Raw genomic sequence first — 21,034 nt, 5'->3', positions numbered from 1 at the left:
ACAAAATTCTCTTTTTCTTTATGATTCCTTTGGGAGACCCAGACCATGGGACGTTCCAAAGCTGTCCCTGGGTGGGAATAAACAGAAAAACTAAGAAGTAGGCGGAGCCTAACTTCACAAGTGGGCGACAGCCGCCTGAAGGATGCGTCTGCCCAAGCTCGCATCTTTTTTAAATCAGGTTCATTTTTATTTAACAGCAAAATTATACAACACATAAAATAATTCCCTCCATAGAAATATCACAGAAAAGGAAAAAACCTTTAGTCAATAAGAAAAACCACACAAATAACATAATAAACAATGCACCCGCAGTCCACGTCTCATTTCAATATGGGTCGCAAAGTGCATATTATTTCCCAATATATTCTCCATAGTATAGCTTACCCAGCATCATTATGACATTATATATATATATACACATATACATACACGCACGCACGCACGCACACACACACATATACATGCACACACATATACATGCACACACATTCCAGCAGTACGCATATCACCCTATTTGAGGAAATTTGTTAACCGGTCAGAAGGAGAAGGACCTGGTCGCTCGCACTGTCCTGCAGTAACGCCGAGGAGGAAGGCCTGGGGTATCCAACCATGCCCCCCAGATCTTATAGAACTTTTTCAATGCATTTCTTTTAAGGTATACTCCTCTCTCCAGTCGAAGTATAGCGTTTACTCTTTCCCTAAAATCCCCGATGACCGGAGGCGCTGGGTCCAACCAGTGGTAGGCCAACAGTTTCCTAGCCTGGTACAAGAGACGTGTAATACCGACCATTACCGGCGAACTCAAGTCCACCCCCCCTTCCAGTAGACCCAGGATACATATAATAGGTCTTGGCTGTAGACGGATATTGAAAACTTGTCTAACCAATTCTAGTACTGCCCTCCAGTAATCTTCAATGTTCCCACAGGACCACATTATATGCATCAGATTAGCACCCTCCTGTCCTCACCTAGGACACAGATCATCCATCCTAACTCCCATCTTATGCAATAGACTAGGTGTCCTATATACTCTATGTAACAGGAATAGCTGTGACAGTCGTTGGCCTTAAGATACAGCAAGGCTTGGAGTCTGAGACAGGACCTCACCCCACTGTTCCTCTGTCATAGGGCCTAGGTCCCTCTCCCACTTTTCTCTAGCCTGCAAAGGGAATTTGTCGAGGTGTCTAGATAACATCACTGTATACAACCTAGAAATAATACCATAGGAGCGATCAGATGTCAACAATTCAGTAAGAGTGTGATTCCGCTCTATCCTAATGTCTATACGACGTGTCTGTGTCTCATAGGCATGACGGAGCTGCAGGTATTGGTAAAAGGAACTGTGCGGTATCCCAAACTCAGCTTGAAGCTGGTCAAATCTTTTAAGTATATTATTCTGAAGAATCTGAGACACCTGATGCACCCCCCTGCTCACCCACATTCTCCAACCCGGGAGTCTCTGCAGCTCCGCCAGTCCACGATTATGCCATAAGGGCCAGTACTCAGTCATTCCTGATATTCCCAGCAGCTGCTTCCCTCTATCCCACACCTTGTACATCAATGATAATGTTGGATATAATGTTCCTCCTCTGGGTGAGTATCCTGCGTCCAAAAAAGCCACTGGGTATCCCCATTCTGCAAGGCCCCTCACCAATTTGCCCCCAGCGTCATATGCCTCATCCTTTCCCCACCCCCTGAAGTGCTGCATCTGTGCCGCAACATAATAAACCCACGGGTTGGGGACTGCTAGACCCCCATCCTCCTTCCCTCTCTGCAGGGTCTCAAGGCGGATTCTAGCCTGCTGCTTTTTCCACAAGAGTTCCCGAAACAAAGTGCTGATTTTACGGAAAAATTTCCAGTGGATCCATATTGGGGCGTTGTGGAGAAGATACAGAAGTTTGGGCATCAGTACCATTTTTAGTAGATTAGCACGGCCAATAAGGGACAGTGGGAGTCGACACCAGGCATCTATCTTGTTCCTAAACTGAGCCAACACTGGTTCCAGATTTTGAGAGTAGTAATCACGCGGTCGGGCACTAACCACAATCCCCAGGTATTTAAATTTATCCACCGTCGGAATTGGCAGCCCCAGAGTACTAAAATTAGATGGGAGTGGATCTATAGGGAGCAGGGCCGATTTCTTCCAGTTTATTAGGAGTCCCGAGCGCCTACCAAATTCTTTAATAATATTCATTGCTGGGCCCACCGATGTCCCCACCTCCCTGAGATACAGCAACAAATCGTCCGCATAGAGGGAAACCTTATGCTCCAGACCGCCTATCTCAAACCCCTTTACGCCAGCGGATGCACGAAGCATAGCCGCCAATGGTTCAATTGCCGCTGCAAATAGTAATGGAGAGAGAGGACAGCCCTGTCTCGTGCCCCTGGCCAAATTAAAAGACGAGGAGGTACAACGATTAACTCGAATCCTGGCCCTCGGAGAGGCATATAACAATTTGACCCAGCCAATAAATCTGGAGCCAAGACCCAATTTCTCCAAAACTACCCATAGGAAATTCCATTCAATACTGTCAAAGGCTTTGGCTGCATCTAATGACAGGACTGCTCTCTCCTTGTTTCTCCCCTCAGAACTTAGCTGTATCCCCAGGAATAAACGTCGCAAATTAATGGAAGTAGATTTATTGGGGATGAATCCAGTCTGATCCTCGTGGATTACTGACGTGATCACCCGGGACAATCTGTTAGCTAGAATTTTAGCGATTAATTTAATATCTAATGTAAGCAGCGAGATTGGGCAATAGTCAGGCGCGGTCGGATCTTTCCCGGGTTTTAAAATCAGAACAATAATAGCCTCCCTCATGGATGCAGGGAGGGACCCCACCCAAGCTCGCATCTGCCGAAGCATGAGCATGCACTTGGTAGTGCTTCGAAAAGGTATGCAGGCTAGTCCAAGTGGCAGCCTGACAGACTTGCTGAGCCGTAGCCTGGTGCCTAAAAGCCCAAGAGGCACCGACAGCTCTGGTCGAGTGTGCTTTGATCCCCGGCGGGGGGGGGGCACCTGAGTACTCTGGTAGGCGTCCGAAATGGTCGATCTAATCCAACGGGCCAAGGTCGGCTTAGAAGCAGAGAGACCCTTGCGCCGCCCTGTGGTTAGCACAAAAAGAGATGTGCACCGCCTAAGCGCAGCGGTGCGAGACACATAAATCCGGAGAGCACGCACCAGATCTAAAGTATGCAGCGCATTCTCAAAGTGATGAACAGGGGCCGGACAGAAGGAAGGCAAGGAAATGTGCTGGTTAAGGTGGAAGGGAGAGACCACCTTAGGAAGAAAGTCCGGAGTCGGACGGAGAACTACCTTGTCTTGGTGAAAAAACAAAAAAGGTGACTCCGAGGAGAGCGCAGCCAAATCAGAGACTCTCCTGAGAGAAGTTATGGCAACTAGAAAGGCCACCTTTTGAGAAAGGCGATACAAAGAAACCTCCCTAAGAGGCTCAAAAGGGGGTTTTCTGCAATACCGTGAGGACCAAGTTAAGGTCCCAGGGGTCCAAGGGCCGCCGATAAGGCGGAATGATGTGAGACGCGCCTTGCATGAAGGTGCGAACCTGAGCCAGCCTGGCGAGACGCCGCTGGAACAGCACTGATAGAGCTGAGACTTGTCCCTTGAGAGAGTTGAGGGACAGTCCTAGCTGCAGACCGGACTGTAAAAAAGACAGAAGGGTCGGCAACGAGAATGGCCAAGGAGGATGGCCGGAAGAGCGACACCAGGACAGGAAAATTTTCCAAGTCCTGTGATAGATCTTGACGGAGGAAGACTTACGGGCCCGAGTAATAGTGGAGAGGACTTCAGGAGGAATACCAGAAGCCGTCAAAATCCAGGACTCAAGAGCCACACCGTCAATTTGAGTGCCGCAGAATTCGGGCGGAGAAACGGACCTTGCGAGAGTAGGTCTGGACGGTCCGGAAGATGCCACGGCATCTCTACGGACAGTTGGAGAAGGTCCGGATACCAAGCTCGCCTGGGCCAGTCCGCTGCAATCAGGATGACTCGACGGCCCTCCATTCTGATCTTGCGCAGGACTCTGGGCAAGAGAGCTAGAGGGGGAAACACGTAGGACAGACGAAACTGGGACCAGTCTTGAACCAGAGCGTCCGCGGCGAAGGCCTGAGGATCGTGGGAGCGAGCCACGTAAACCGGAACCTTGTTGTTGTGACGGGATGCCATTAGGTCCACGTCCGGAGTGCCCCACTTGCGGCAGATTGACTGAAACACTGCCGGATGCAGGGACCACTCGCCACCGTCCACGGATTGACGGCTGAGATAATCTGCCTCCCAGTTTTCTACGCCTGGGATGTGGACTGCGGATATGGTGGACTTGGAGTCCTCCGCCCATTGACGAATGCGTTGGACCTCCAACATTGCCAGGCGGCTGCGTGTCCCGCCTTGGTGATTGATGTAGGCAACCGCTGTCGCGTTGTCTGACTGGACTCGAATGTGTCTGCCCGCCAACAGGTGGTGAAAGGCTAGGAGAGCTAGAAGCACAGCTCTGGTTTCCAGCACATTGATTGAAAGGGCTGACTCGGACGGAGTCCAAGTGCCCTGTGCTCTGTGGTAGAGATGTACCGCTCCCCAGCCGGATAGGCTGGCATCCGTGGTGAGAATCACCCAGGACGGAGTCAGGAAGGAGCGCCCTTGGAACAGGGAGAGGGGTTGAAGCCACCACTGAAGAGAGCTCCTGGTCCGTGGCGACAGAGCCACTAACCTGTGTAAGGAGGAAGGCCGCTTGTCCCAACAGCGGAGAATGTCCAGCTGCAGAGGGCGCAGATGGAACTGGGCAAAGGGGACCGCCTCCATCGACGCCACCATTTGACCCAGCACCTGCATCAGGCGCCTGAGGGAATAACGGCGGGGCCTCAGGAGAGAGCGCACCGCTAGCCGGAGAGACTGCTGTTTGATTAAGGGCAACTTCACAAGTGCCGGCAAAGTCTCGAACTGCATCCCTAGGTACGTGAGACTCTGGGTCGGAGTCAGAGTGGATTTGGGAAGATTGACAATCCACCCGAATTGGGCTAGAGTGGCGAGAGTGAGCGAAACACTCCGCTGACAGTCTGCGCTGGATGGACCGTTGACCAGAAGGTCGTCCAGATAAGGAAGCACTGCCAACCCCTGGAGGTGCAGGACCGCATTCACTGCCGCCATGACATTGGTGAATACCCGAGGGGCCGTGGCTAACCCGAAGGGGAGAGCCACGAATTGGAAATTATCCTCTCCTATCGCAAAACGTAACCAACGCTGATGTGACACTGCGATTGGCACATGTAGATAGGAATCTCTGATGTCGATGGACGCCAGGAAATCCCCCTGGATCATAGAGGCAATGACTGATCGCAGAGACTCCATGCGAAAATGCCGCACCCGGACATGCTTGTTGAGAAGCTTGAGATCCAGGATGGCCGGGTTTCCTGGTCTTGGTTTGTGGCATGGAAGTACTCTTCCCGCCAGTAGCTTCCTTAATGATTTCATCCAGCTGTTCACCAAACAGCCGTGAACCAGCAAAAGGGAGCCCAGCAAGAAACTTCTTGGAAGAAGCATCTGCCTTCCACTCTCGAAGCAACAGAATCCTGCGGATAACAAGAGAATAAGCTGAAGCCACCGCAGTGCGGTGAGCAGCCTCTAGCATTGCAGACATGGCATAAGATGAAAAAGCTGAAGCCTGAGAAGTTAAGGTAACCATCTCAGGCATAGATTCCTTGGTGAGGGAATGCATCTCCTCTAGAGAAGCAGAGATGGCTTTGAGAGCCCACACTGCTGCAAAAGTCGGGGAAAACGCGGCCCCCGCAGCCTCATACACAGATTTGGCCAGAAGGTCAATCTGACGGTCAGTGGAATCCTTAAGTGAGGTGCCGTCAGCCACCGACACAATGGTCCGGGCTGAGAGCCTAGACACCGCAGGGTCTACCTTTGGGGAGTGAGACCACTCCTTTTGACCACCTCAGGTGGAAATGGAAACCGGTCATCAGAACCACGCTTTGGAAAGCGTTTGTCAGGACAGGCCCTGGGTTTGGTCACAGCGGTCTGAAAACTGGAGTGGTTAAAAAACACACTCGTCACTCTCTTAGGCGAGGTAAACTGATGTTTTTCTGCCAAAGAGAGTTGCTCCTCAGATACTGGCGGATTGAGATCCAGCACAGAATTAATAGAAGCAATCAAATCACTAAGATCTGAGTCACCCTCAGAGAAATCGATGGGGTACATAGCCTCCGAGCCCCCCGTGAGGGCATCCTCCTCATCTTGAGAGTCAGCTCTTGAGACAGAGCCGTGGGATGGGGAGGGGGAGGAAACCCTGCGCTTTCTCTTAGAAGGACGGGGTCTGGGATCAGATGATGAATCCTCCGTGAGCGCCGAAGGACGGAGGTCAGAGGAGAGGAATCCTCTGTCAAGAGTATTAGAGGCACCCTGTGAGGAGGGCTGATGCATATTCATCAAAGTCCTGGACAAAAGTCCCATGGACTCAGCAAATGACTGGGATATGGACCTAGAAAAGGACTCTACCCAGGCCGGGGGTTCAGCCACAGGTGCAGCAGCAGCAGCCTGAGAGACCACTGGGGGTGAGACTCCAGGCTGTGGCAGCGCCAAGTTAGAGCAACCATCACAGTGTGGATAAATGCTCGGCTCAGGCAGCAGGAGCTTACATGCAGTGCATGCAGAATAAAGCTTTGGAGCCTTGCTCCTTGTGTGAGACATGCTGCTGGAGTGGGGGCTTTGCAGAGAATTAACCCAAGGGAGAATATACAGAGGTCCACAACCGGAGACCGGCTGTGGCTTACCAGACCGCTGAGCGCGGTGTTGTGTGCCCTCCAGATCCCGAAGCCCGGTCCCCCAGTGCACAGCACCTCAGCAGAGATGCAGAATGTCCCAGAGTAGAGTGAACTCTGCCTGAGAAATAGCCGCCGGAGCGAAGAGAGGGGGCGGGACTAGGGGGCGTTCCTGTAGAAGAGCGGGAACTGGAGGGCTATAGAGACCTGCAGGGAAGGAGGGACGCCCCAGCAGTGGGGAGTGTCCCCCCCCCTGTGTAGAACGGCCGCCGGGAGGAGCCGAACCTGTCCCTCTGCATGAGTGACATGTGAGGGCAGGAAAACGAAACTAGGCCTCCGGCGAAGTCGGGGCCTAAATTTAAGCGGCGAGGCCGACAAGCAGGCACCATCGGCGCGGTTCTCGGGCAAAAGGTAGAGAACCCACCGGAAAAGTCAAAAACAATCACATACAGCATACTCTCCCCATACAATAAAGAACCGGGACCCCCAACACATAAACGTCTCAGGTACTTAGCTGCGGAGACGCAGGGCCAGGTCCCTGGGGATGAGTGCTCCGGTCCAACAGGATCCTCAAGGGGCTGTGGATGGAGACCGGACTCCTGCCAGGCATGGAGACCGTGCTGGCTCCCACTTCAAGCCAGAGCCCAGAAGGGATGGTGAAGGAGCGCGGCATGTAAGGCTCCAGCCTTGTGAATCAACCTTAACAACACCGCCGACACAGTGGGGTGAGAAGGGACATGCCGGGAGTCCAGACATGGACCCGCTTTTCTTCAAACTCTTTCCAAAATTCAAACAAATCAGATGAGAATGCATGTGTGGATGTATGCCTCCTGAACACAAAGCGATAAACTGGCTAGGACTTGCTACCAGGGGGTGTATAAGCTCAGAGGGAGGAGCTACACTTTTAAGTGTAGTACTTTGTGTGTCCTCCGGAGCCAGAAGATAAACACCCATGGTCTGGGTCTCCCAAAGGAACGATAAAGAAAGGGAATGTCTCCTCTTACATTATATTATATAAAGGGTTACAAATAAAGGTCTAGAATTGAGAAGGAAAGTCACAAACCTCACTAGTGCTTGGATTCCAGCAGAGTATGCGATGGTCTTTAGAACTACTGAGAAGTAATTCTGGGTCATCTTTACTCCAGGAAATTGACAGAATACCCCTAGAGAGACAAAATATACCACTAATGTAAACAGGTGCAGATAGTGAAACATGACCACGTAGCGCTTCATTGTAGCGCGGTGGACTGAGGTCAGCATGATCAACCGGTCAGGTCTTCAGCTACATGGCAGGCAGAAAAGCACTACATGCTCTGATACGTCTCTAACAAACTCCCCAATTATTTTTTCAGCAATTTCTGGTGCAGCGGTTCATTTCCAGAATCTGACCAAATGGACGAGTCTTCATTCTCGAAGGGTGCCAATGAGCTTTGAGTATCTGAGATCTAGCCAATAGTGTTGAGCGAATAGTTAACTATTCGTACTAGCTATGCTGTTAGCGAGTACTGTCCGCTGTTCACATATTCGCCACGAGTAGCGGGCGCAATGTAGGTCAATAGGAAATACTCGCTAAGTAGCAAGTAACCCGAAGCCGTACTTTTTGTGCGAGTAGCAAATAGTACAGCTTTCGGGTCACTCGTTACCTGTCGAATATTTCCCATTAACGTAGATTGCGCACGCTATTCGTAACGCATATGCGAGTTGCGGACAGTACTCACTAACAGCATAACAAGTGCGAATTGTCAACTACTCGCTCAACACTACTAGTCACCAATTCACTGGCTGTCCTGCTTTGGACTAGTTCTGATAAGTACAAACCACTACATACTGGGAACATCGCATAAGATCGGCTTTGAACCAATTGTCTAGTCATCACAATGTCGCCCTATAAAAGGTCACTCAGATCCTAATACTTTCCCCTTGTCAAGTCCCAGCACATTAACGTCATAAACTGCCTGTTCACTTGCTGTCCAATACAGATCCTACCCCCTAATATGAGCAGCATGAATCTGAGTCTAGACGCATGATTGCAGCCAGGTATATTTATCTCCAAAACGCCATAGCATTTCAGAGAAAACAAGTTTGAAGACCCGGCTGGGGACTAGAGAGAGGAAACGTGTCTGGTGCTTCTCCCAGCATCGCTCTAGTTGATTGAGAAGTTTCTCAGCACGTCTAAACATCGGAGCGATCTGTCAACCACCTGGAGTGGGGAGGAACCGGCCGGGAGGAGCACAGGACTAGTCAAGGCCCTCCGTATGGTCCCCAGCGGGCTCTTCAAACCATGCTGTCTCCGAAACACCTTAGTGAATCAAACAAAAACACCATCCCTTGCAGCAATCATGCAGCTAGACTCTGGTTCATGCTGCTGGTGCTTGGGCAGGATGAATCTGATGACAAGTTCCTGTTAACCTGAAAACAGCAATTGAGCAAGTGATAAGACTGGTGTACTGTACAACAGTGCAAGATGGATGACACAATTTATCTTTACCTTGTGTGATTCTCTAGCATTTTTAGAGGGGAACTAGCAAATCGCAGATCCCAAACTTGAACAACTGGTAATCGATCATCTTCAGATGAGAGGACAAGCTGAGTCGCTATCTCCGGGTGCCACAACATTCCCGAAAGGTGCATCTTGGAGGGGACAAGAAAAAAAAAATTCAGAACTTCAGCCCATGATTAGGATACAGACGGAAAAATTACAAAAATTAAACGATCGTGACAAACCCTTCAATCATGTAATAGCTGCTTGTCTGACATGAATTCAGAAAACTCCCCCAAGTGCTCCTCGGCTTTGGTGAGCATGAAGAAACAGGCATGAAAGGGAAAGGGGCATGACTTAATAAAAAACCTTGAAATTTTCCATTTTTTATTCTCCCATGCCTTTATCTATATGCGATCTTGTTTTTAAATCAACCACCAGTTATCTCATTACCAGCCGAGGGAAATATGATAGAACCAAACCACTGACAATAGGGGATGGAGACAGCTCAGTACCTCCTTATACCTCCTATTCATAGAGACTAGACTGCCCAGTCAAGTCAAGGAGTCATTATATGATGCAAGTTGGCTGTCCCCATGATCATATAAAGAGAGAAACATTGGACTATACATATTTAAATATATACAGACTAACAGAAAAAAAGTTATATATTACATTTTCATTATTTGTTCATGTACCTACCCTGTTACTGTGGTCACTGACTTTAATTACTGGTTCGTTCTTACGGAGGTCCCAGACCACAGCTTTACCACTTGGATGGGCCGATGATAGTATGTGCTGAACCTGCTGGTTCCACGAAACAGCGCTGACGTCTTCTACTGGCTGAAATACACAATTGTTACTAAAGTCATTGCTAGCAGAGATTTTAACCCTGACAGGGGTAACACGTCCCACAAGCACTAGTTTGATGCAAAAGCAACAAAAACAGATGTACCAGGTCAGAATCAAATATAGTTATTAAAAAAAAAAAACATATCCTAATTGCATGATTAAGTATGCAATATATTAAACATATAGGTATAACTGATGGGCAAGCCAACAATAAGGGGGAATTGATCCCAAGTATGAAAATTAGAAAGGCATTACAAAGTTATAAGCATGCAAAAATAATGCATACATATTAATGCATATCACAGAGTAAAGGATAAGGGATAATTTAATGCAAGTATAGGAGAGACATTCATGAATATGATCCATTCAAGAAACAGAAAAGTTAGCTAGTCCAAGCATAATCATATATATATAAAAAAAATTTATTTATTGTTGTTGTGTGTAGTTGCCAAATGTTTGTGTATTGTGTAGGGCGCTGTAAATGTTCTGGGGGTTGTCTGGGTGTGGGGGTGTGTGAGAGCGGTGTTGTTTGTGTGTTGCGTTGTGTGTGTTGCGTTGCTTGTGGAGCGCTGTGTGTCTGCAGCGTTGTGTGTGTGTGGTGCTGCTGTGTGTGTTTTGGGGGGAGGTATGTTTTGTGCAGTGTGTGTGTTGGAGGAGTAGTCCTGGGGAGAGAGGAGTATAATAGGAGGAGTATTCCTGGGGAGAGAGGAGGATAATAGGAGGAGTAGTCCTGGGGAGAGAAGAGGATAATAGGAGGAGTATTCCTGGGGAGAGAAGAGGATAATAGGAGGAGTAGTCCTGGGGAAAGAGGAGTATAATAGGAGGAGTAGTCCTGGGGGGAGAGGAGTATAATAGGAGGTGTAGTCCTGGGGGGAAGAGGAGGATAATAGGAGGAGTAGTCCTGGGGGGGAAGAGGAGGATAATAGGAGGAGTAGTCCTGGGGGGGAAGAGGAGGATAATAGGAGGAGTAGTCCTGGGGGGGGAAGAGGAGGATAATAGGAGGAGTAGTCCTGGAGGGAGAGGAGGATAATAGGAGAAGTAGTCTTGGGGAGAGAGGAGGATAATAGGAGGAGTAGTCCTGGGGGGAGAGGAGGATAATAGGAGGAGTAGTCCTGGGGAGAGAGGAGTATAATAGAAGTAGTCCTGGGGGGAGAGGAGTATAATAGGAGGAGTAGTCCTGGAGGGAGAGGAGTATAATAGGAGGAGTAGTCCTGGGGGGAGAGGAGGATAATAGGAGGAGTAGTCGTGGAGGGAGAGGAGGATAATAGGCGGAGTAGTCCTGGGGAGAGAGGAGTATAATAGAAGTAGTCCTGGGGGGAGAGGAGGATAATAGGAGGAGTAGTCGTGGAGGGAGAGGAGGATAATAGGAGGAGTAGTCCTGGGGGGAGAGGAGTATAATAGGAGGAGTAGTCCTGGGGGGAGAGTAGGATAATAGGAGGAGTAGTCCTGGGGGGAGAGGAGTATAATAGGAGGAGTAGTCCTGGAGGGAGAGGAGGATAATAGGAGGAGTAGTCCTGGGGGAGAGGAGTATAATAGGAGGAGTAGTCCTGGAGGGAGAGGAGGATAATAGGAGGAGTAGTCCTGGGGGAAGAGAAGTATAATAGGAGGAGTATACGCTGCAATTTACACGGTACGATATCGCTAATGAATTATCGTCGGGGTCACGTTGTTTGTGACGCACATCCGGCGTCATTAACAATATCGCAGTGTGTGACAAGTACGAGCGACCTTGAATGATTGCAAAAGTGGGTAAAATCGTTTGCCGCAGAGCAGTCGTCCTGAAGCTAAAAATTGTTCTCTGCTTATTAGCGATGTTGTTCCTCGTTCCTGCGGCAGCACACATCGCTGTGTGTGACACCGCAGGAGCGACAAACATCTCCTAACCTGCCTCCACCGGCAATGCGGAAGGAAGCAGGTAGGCGGGATGTTACGTCCCGCTCATCTCCGCCCCTATTGGACACCTGCCATGTGACGTCGCTATAACGCCGCACGAATTGCCCCCTTAGAAAGGAGGCGGATTGCCGGCGAGAGTGACGTTGCAGGGCAGGTAAGTGCGTGTGAGGGGGGGTAAGCGAGGTTGTGCGGCACGGGCAGCGATTTGCCCATGTTGCACAACCGATGGGGGTGGGTAAGATGGCTTGCGATCTCGCTAGCGAGATCGCAGCGTGTAAAGTACCCTTTAGTTCTGTACAATAAATAAAAAGAGGGGGAAAGAGGGGAGGGGGGAGGGGGGGGAAGAGAGGAAGGGGAGAGGGGGGAAGGAAGGGGAGAGGGGGGAAGGAGGGGGAAGAGGGGGAAGGAGGGGGAAGGAGGGGGAAGGAGGGGGAAGGAGGGGGAAGGAGGGGGAAGGAGGGGGAAGGAGGGGGAAGGAGGGGGAAGGAGGGGGAAGGAGGGGGAAGGAGGGGGAAGGAGGGGGAAGGAGGGGGAAGAGGGGGAAGAGGGGGGAGAGGGGGGAGAGGGGGGAGAGGGGGGAGAGGGGGGAGAGGGGGAGAGGGGGGAGAGGGGGGAGAGGGGGGAGAGGGGGAAGAGGGGGGAAGAGGGGGGAAGAGGGGGGAGAGGGGGGAGAGGGGGGAGAGGGGGGAGAGGGGGGAGAGGGGGGAGAGGGGAAAAGAGGGGGAAAGAGGGGGAGCGGAAGACTTATTTACTATCCCGAGCAACGCCGGGTACTACAGCTATAACATAAAAAGAGGAAATAGAAAATGCAAAAGAATTAGTCAGTGACAAACATAACATTAGGCAAATAAGCTTTCGGTGGTGTATTACACCAATAGGAATAGTCCAACAATTCACTCATATTCTGCATATCCACAAGTGAATGTAATAAAGGACTGCTTTACAAAGCAAGCTCCCATGTATCATTAATTGCCTACCTGGGATTTTGCTCCTGGGGTCATTGGCACACTGAAATTATTTAGATCCCAAATGAAAACTTCAGAATCATTGGCACCGGAAGCTAGGAGATTGTTCTGTAAGAAGAAATTACTTTATTAGTTAAAATAGAAGATAGATATATTTCTTTTCTTATGACTGGAAATCCTAAAAGGTTTTATTGCCTCATAAATCCTTGTGTAAACGGTAGACACAAATTAACCATCTGATTCCAGTCTTGCCAGGTTGGCTTACACATTGCCAAACACTCAAGGAATGAATCTGAAGTGACTGAACAGAAGTAGCACCAAGCAGGAAGACTAAAGTCCATCCACTATTCATTGTAGAGCGGGAAGAGTCACGTGTAACAGAACAAAGAGAACCATAAAAATAATACCACCTCCATGAAAGGATTGCAATACCTGAAATGGGTTGAGGTCAAGGGCACGGACAGGGCCTGTGTGTTTTCCATTATTAGTGATAACCGGTTCTTTGCCAGATGTCAAAATCTGAGAAGCGCTATACAAGGTTATTTCTCCATTATCTCCACCACCTACAATCACTCCAGAAGGGCCGACTGACTCTCCTTCAAAACCGCCCCAGATGATCTTATGAAATCTGAAAAATAAAATTCGCACTACAAGTTACCAAATCAAACCCAACAGTGATGAGCACGGATTCTGTACAATCTGGGTTTTATTAACACAAAAAGAAAGGTGTACAGAACTTTTCCTCCATCCTTTTACTGATATGAACAGCTGAGCAGCGCCCTGGTGTATATAAACACACACACATATATATATATATATATATATATATATATATATATATATACACACACACACACATATACACACATACATACATACATACATACATACATACATACATATATATACACACATACACACATATACACATACACAGTGAAACCTTGGTTAACGAGAACAATCCGTTCTGGGACTGTGCTTGTTAACCAAGTTACTCGTTCAGCAAAGCAAGATTTCCCATAGCAAATCATTGCAATGCAGTCAATTCGTTCCACAACTTATTAATGTCCCATCCTGGTCCTCTGTTGTGTCATTCCACACACACATATTATGCTCACCTTACCTTCCGTTCCATCGCTGGTCTCCTGGGACTTTCTGTTCTCCGGTACAGGCTGTGTATCGGGTTACCATAACGACGAGGGAAGAACTTCCGCTGCCAGAGCGCTGACGTCAAAGGCAGGAGATGCTTGCCTCTGATTGGCCAGTGCGCTGTCTTTGAGTAGCGGTGACAGGAAGTTCGTGCTTCGTTGCTATGGTTGCCGATGCACAGCCTGGAGTGGAGCGGCGAACTACAGGACCCAGGAGGTCGGTGATGGAACGGAAGGTACACATATTATGCTCACCTTACCTTCCGTTCCATTGCCGGCCTCCTGGGTCTTGTAGTTCGCAGTGAGGATTCCTCCCTCGTCGAGATGCACAGGCGGACTACAAGACCCAGGAGGCCGGCGATGGAACGGAAGATATGGTGAGCATAATACTGTATGTGTGTGTGTGCGTGTTTGTTTCTGCAAACTGCAAGAGCGTGTCACAGCGCGGTGGATGTACGGAACCAGAAATGTGTGCAGTGAGTATTTTGCTCGTACAGCAAAGCTTGCTCGAAAACCGAGTTACAAATTTACAGAAAGCTTTGCTTGTTAAGCAAAATTCTCGTTAAGTGGGTTACTCGTTAAGCGAGGTTCCACTGTAAATATATTATATATATATATATATATATATATATATATATATATACACATACAGTTAGGTCCAGAAATATTTGGACACTGACACAATTTTCGCGAGTTGGGCTCTGCATGCCACCACATTGGATTTGAAATGAAACCTCTACAACAGAATTCAAGTGCAGATTGTAACGTTTAATTTGAAGGTTTGAACAAAAATATCTGATAGAAATTGTAGGAATTGTACACATTTCTTTACAAACACTCCACATTTTAGGAGGTCAAAAGTAATTGGACAAATAAACCAAACCCAAACAAAATATTTTTATTTTCAATATTTTGTTGCGAATCCTTTGGAGGCAATCACTGCCTTAAGTCAGGAACCCATGGACATCACCAAACGCTGGGTTTCCTCCTTCTTAATGCTTTGCCAGGCCTTTACAGCCACAGCCTTCAGGTCTTGCTTGTTTGTGGGTCTTTCCGTCTTAAGTCTGGATTTGAGCAAGTGAAATGCATGCTCAATTGGGTTAAGATCTGGTGATTGACTTGGCCATTGCAGAATGTTCCACTTTTTTGCACTCATGAACTCCTGGGTAGCTTTGGCTGTATGCTTGGGGTCATTGTCCATCTGTACTATGAAACACCGTCCGATCAACTTTGCGGCATTTGGCTGAATCTGGGCTGAAAGTATATCCCGGTACACTTCAGAATTCATCCGGCTACTCTTGTCTGCTGTTATGTCATCAATAAACACAAGTGACCCAGTGCCATTGAAAGCCATGCATGCCCATGCGATCACGTTGCCTCCACCATGTTTTACAGAGGATGTGGTGTGCCTTGGATCATGTGCCGTTCCCTTTCTTCTCCAAACTTTTTTCTTCCCATCATTCTGGTACAGGTTGATCTTGGTCTCATCTGTCCATAGAATACTTTTCCAGAACTGAGCTGGCTTCCTGAGGGGTTTTTCAGCACATTTAACTCTGGCCTGTCTATTTTTGGAATTGATGAATGGTTTGCATCTAGATGTGAACCCTTTGTATTTACTTTCATGGAGTCTTGTCTTTACTGTTGACTTAGAGACAGATACACCTACTTCACTGAGAGTGTTCTGGACTTCAGTTGATGTTGTGAACGGGTTCTTCTTCACCAAAGAAAGTAAGCGGCGATCATCCACCACTGTTGTCATCCGTGGACGCCCAGGCCTTTTTGAGTTCCCAAGCTCACCAGTCAATTCCTTTTTTCTCAGAATGTACCCGACTGTTGATTTTGCTACTCCAAGCATGTCTGCTATCTCTCTGATGGATTTTTTCTTTTTTTTCAGCCTCAGGATGTTCTGCTTCACCTCAATTGAGAGTTCCTTAGACCGCATGTTGTCTGGTCACAGCAACAACTTCCAAATGCAAAATCCATTGATTATATGGGCACATAGGTGTTTCTGGTTTTGAGGTGATGGACCTCTATGTGTTATTCTCCTCCTGTGCACCCTCTGGAGGTTGGTATCTCCTTCTGCCATGATTATTTACTGTGAGATTCCTGATGGTAATTACACCTGAAAATATGAACTGTCTGGGACACAAAATTCGTTTAATTTTTCAGGTGACACCATCATTCACCTAGAATATACAGTCTTGTCCCGAATGAGATGACAAAAATCTGAAAAATATTTCTATAACGGAAATTCTTTGTTCGGTAATATCCACGCTAATATTTTGTGGAACTCTGTGTTACCTCGCAATTTTTGGAGACTAAAGATACGACAGCACCAGAGGAGACTATAATAGTTAGATGTACAATCTGAAGATCATTTGTTTGATGTACTCTGTTTGGGGAGATTACAAAAACTATGTCTGTATTCACTGTATGATTGGAGGATAATGTATAAATTAATTGTATTTTTCTATACTACTTTTTGATGACCCCTGAAGAACCTTCTATTAGAAGGGGAAACGCGTCGGGTCGTCTGCTCTTCCCCATTGCCTGACACCAGGCTCCGTGACCTTAGGGATCCGGTGATGTCACGTCAACTTCCAGTTCACCTCACATCACATCACATACCCGCGGCCGGCCCCAGTCTCCATGAGTGATTCACCTCTCAGCACGGCCCAGCGTGCCTCCTGCTTGCGTGCTCTGCAGTGGAGAGAAGAGAGCAGGGAGGTGCTGCGCTGTGACGCTGGGCTTTGTTGAGCAGTGAAACTCCGCCCACAGCCCAGCCACTCTAAGCCTGGGGCTGGCGGTGATGTCAGGTAAACAGGAAGTTGACGTGACATCACCACATCCCCAAGGTCATGGAGCCTGGGAATCAGGTGATGGGGAAGAGTGGTCCGCAATGGCACCACTCACAGGCACTATTGGCAACACAAGGTATTTCAGAAAAACCTTGTTTCTCAACATAATATTGTTGTAACCAATAATGAATGTGGGTGAACTATGTCATTAATTTTTTCAAGATGTGATCTTGAATTAAAAAAAAAAAAAAAATAAGTCATTCTCGTTTTTTGGGAGACCACCTTGTACATAAACATAATGTAATTTTTTCAAGAGTCCAAACTAATTCATCTCCTCCGCTTTATAATTACTGATATAGTAGTTACCCATATTCTTATTTATCACACTTGACCACAACATAGGAAGAATCCGAGTCCATGACTGAGACGCGGTTCTATACCTGTTAGCTGCTTGAAAGACGCCTTTTCGTTTCATTTCAGGATGAGGGTCCCCAAAATCCACCTCAAATATCTCAAGGGCTGCACTAGTGTTAAAGGAGGCATCAAGCTGCTGTGCGGATGTACCTTAGAGAAAGGATAGATGAGTCTACAGGTGGATGGACCACACATGACTGAGCAAATCTCTGGAGCTTCTACACACAAATCAATGGCAGGTCAAGGCTCTTAGGCTATGTGCCCACGGGACTCTGTATCTGCGGATTTTTCTGCATCAAAATCCGCAGCTTTCCCCCGGAATCCGCACCTTTTCATAGGTGCGGATTTGACGTGGATTTTGCGATTTTTTTTTTTTAATTCAATTGAATAGGCAAAATCCGCACGAAAATCCGCACGAAAATCCGCAACAATAATTGACATGCTGCAGATTTATCCGCAGCGTGGGCACACCATTTCCCAAATGCCATAGAAATGGCTGGGGAGTAGCTGTGCTGCAGATTTCTGGAAAATCCGCGGCTTTTCCGCGAGAAATCCGCTGCAAAATCCGCGCATTTTCCGCAGCGTGGGCACATAGCCTTACAACGTGTAAAAGATACAGAATGTCAGAAGAAACTAAAGAATTATAGCCAAGTCTTTTTAGACAGAATATTCCTATATTTTACAAATGTTTATGCTCAATATAACTAAAGAAATTTCTTTTCAACAGAAACTGTAAGTATCACAGCATGTACATCATAGTGTACCTGTAGCTAAGTAGATGGGGTATTGTGTGGCCGGACTCCAGGATTGGACAGCAGATCGCTCGATTTCTTTCAGCTTCATTTTCTGTGGAAGAAGAGAGAAATGTAAAGTATTAAGCAGAAGAGATCGGAACCCTCTGCCTCGTCATGGACCCTCGGTGCTGTGCGGCTCCTGCTTCATGGTACAACCACCGTGCCCAGAATCCCAGAGCTGGAAAGGTACAACACTGGTAACTATTCACTTTCAGAAGCAAATATGTCTGCACACTACTGTAAAGAAAGGGTTTAAAGTGGACCTATCAGGAGGTCTACAAGTGGACAGTTTTTTGCTTTTATATTATATTGCTCCCCAAAATAATCCTTTTTTTTTTAATACGCCATACTATTCTAGATATATGGGGCTTTTTATTTAGTGCTAGTTTTTCTAGGCTTTATTACAGTGGGTGTAGTTTACAAGCTCCTCGGGGGCGTGTCTGCAGGCTCCTCTGCATTATTAACATGTGAGCCACACCCCCTTGTAAAGGCCATAAAAATGAATTAGCAACTCATAAAAAGGCCCATATTTATGGCACTGAATGGCAGATTTAAAACAATAAGTAGCAGTAGGAATACAATAAGATCAACAACTGATCACCGGTCATTTTTAATTAAAAAGACTCAATATATTTTCAGGGAGGTCAACTATAGAATACAATACTGAAGCCCTAATTTACAGACGAACTGCTGCAATGTGAGGAAACCTTATAAATAAAAGTAAATGGTCCACAGCCACAACGCAATAAATACTCCATATGGTCTTCAAGAATTATATCACTTTCCCATGAGGTCGGAGTGTAGAGGCTCTGATGTCTTACAGAGCACTGAATACCCTCACTCATGGGTCAGTAAGGTACTAGACTCCTTAGGCTGCTTTCACACATCCGTTTTTTGCCGAGCGGCACAATCAGGTAAAAACCGAAAAGATCGGATCCAGCGTGTGTTGCCACTGGATCCATTCTTTCCCCCATAGACTGTGTTAGCACCAGATTGTGCGGCATGGCCTTGCGCTGCATCCGGCTTTTGCCGGATCCTGCGTAAATAGCTGATTCGGCAGCCAGATGAAACGCTGCTTGCAGCGTTTTGTCTCAGGCGAAAAACCGTATGGAGCCATGAGTTACAATGAAAGCCTATGGGTGCTGGATTCGTCCTCATCCGGCATTTGACGGAATACAACGACTGATCCGTTTTTTTGAACTGCGCATGCTCAGTAGCACAACGGATCCGTCAAAAAAACGGAAGGAACGCATGGAAAAAACTGATGCAACGGATCCGTTTTTTCCCTGGATCCGTTGCATCAGTTTTTTTGCCGGACGGCAAAAAACGGATGTGTGAAAGCAGCCTAATATCTATATGACGTTAGAAGCCACATCAGGGCAGCAAAAAGTCACAGGCAGAGAGGAGAAGCTGTGTTGTAAGGGCGCGTTCACAGGTGGATAAATCGAATGTGTGCCATCTGACCACATACCCCTCAGAAAATTAGCAATCAATAAAATTTGTTCACAGGTGCATCATCATCCTCACCACTTGGGCATGAAGAATTGCTGAATACAATTGATGACATTGCTGAGTGGCCCTTCCCATCAATCTGCCCAATCATTGACAGCACCACAGAATATGTATATACACTATAGTCGAGGGATGGTCATACCAGAAGGGAGGCCATCAGGTGAGTGACCCTGAAGAAGAGCAGAAATCTATAGAAATCTTCACTTTTTACCCATCAGTCTCCAAAAAAATTAATCACTTTTACAGAACATCAAAAACAAAATAGGGTGGTTTTTTTTTTTTTTCTTCAAACAACTTCTCCTTTAGTAAGAGTCTGACACCCCAAAATGCATTTCAAATTGGCTGTGTAAGGGAACTCATCCCTATAAGAAACATTAAGGCTGGGGCCACACGGGGACTACTGCGATCCCCTTGCATGAGACTCGGCTCGTGCTGGCAGTACAGCATAGCCGAGTGTCATACTTGTGTCCTTGCAACTTAGGTCCGTTCGTGCGAGCAGACCTCAGCTGCGGGGGGCGGGCCGGCACTCAGGAGGGGAGGGAGGGATTTCTCTCCCTCTCGCCTGTGTAGCCGGCTATAGACATTCTCGCTCTGCGCGCACGGTACACCGGTGTACCGCGAGTGCAGTGCGATTTTTCTCTCGCCCCATTCACTTGAATGGGTGCGAGAGAAAGAGTCTCGGATTACAATCGCAGCATGCTGCGATTGTTTTCTCGGTCCGATTAGGGCTGAGAAAATAATCGCTCATGTGTGCTGTCACACAGGCTAGAATTGGTCCGAGGGGAATGCGATGTTTTATCGCACTCCACTCGCACCGATTTTCTCGCCGTGTGGCTTAGGCCTAACAGTGCACCCGTTACTGGTACATTGTCTGAGAAAATTACTTTTAATTCACATGGAAATGAGGGGGGTTGGGTGCACCTTTGGCGTGGCCAAGATCTTGGCGTTCCGTACTACCTTCTTATTTGCATACTGGGGCCATCCTCCGCTTCTGATTGACAGTGCCCGCTTCACACGGTCTAAACGCTGCCAGACAAAATGACACTGATGGGTAGGAAAATATTCCCTACATTCTCTGCAGGATTCCTACAGGACTATTCTGCAGACAGGATCCGTCACTGTTCACTTACCATTTACCTCTAGGGTTAGGCTATGTGCGCACGTTGCGTACTAGCCGTGCAGAAATTTCTGCAGCGATCTGAAGAGCACATGTGCGCTTTAGATCGCTGCAGAAATGTCCGTAGTGAGCGCCAATTCCATGCGCTCTGCCTGCAGCTCCTGCCATAGACAGAGCAGGAGCTGCCGGCAAAGCGCAGGAAAGAAGTGACATGTCACTTCTTTTTGCGCAGCGCTTCGGCAGTAGCCGAAGCGCTGCGCTCTTAAACGCCACGTGCGCACGGCCCCT

The 21,034-nt window shown here is 47.8% G+C and overlaps 1 protein-coding gene across 5 annotated transcripts in view; it reads right to left on the bottom strand.

Annotated features, from left to right (window-relative positions):
- Nucleotides 1-21,034, bottom strand: part of SEC31B (SEC31 homolog B, COPII component) — a 231,866-nt gene that overhangs the window by 191,337 nt on the left and 19,495 nt on the right. For all 5 annotated transcript variants that reach the window (XM_075348917.1, XM_075348918.1, XM_075348919.1 and 2 more), the window contains exons 2-8: nt 18,088-18,169; nt 17,350-17,473; nt 13,396-13,591; nt 12,976-13,071; nt 9,956-10,096; nt 9,263-9,405; nt 7,838-7,937 (exon numbers count right to left, since the gene is read on the bottom strand). In XM_075348917.1, coding sequence (XP_075205032.1) covers nt 7,838-7,937; nt 9,263-9,405; nt 9,956-10,096; nt 12,976-13,071; nt 13,396-13,591; nt 17,350-17,473; nt 18,088-18,166 — 879 coding nt within the window. In that variant the 5' untranslated portion in view covers nt 18,167-18,169. The remainder of the gene's footprint in view (nt 1-7,837; nt 7,938-9,262; nt 9,406-9,955; nt 10,097-12,975; nt 13,072-13,395; nt 13,592-17,349; nt 17,474-18,087; nt 18,170-21,034) is intronic.

The sequence above is a fragment of the Anomaloglossus baeobatrachus genome, chromosome 5, assembly GCF_048569485.1.
Source record: "Anomaloglossus baeobatrachus isolate aAnoBae1 chromosome 5, aAnoBae1.hap1, whole genome shotgun sequence".
Classification (NCBI taxonomy): Eukaryota; Metazoa; Chordata; class Amphibia; order Anura; family Aromobatidae; genus Anomaloglossus; species Anomaloglossus baeobatrachus.
This window is presented reverse-complemented; position numbering and strand designations above follow the sequence as displayed.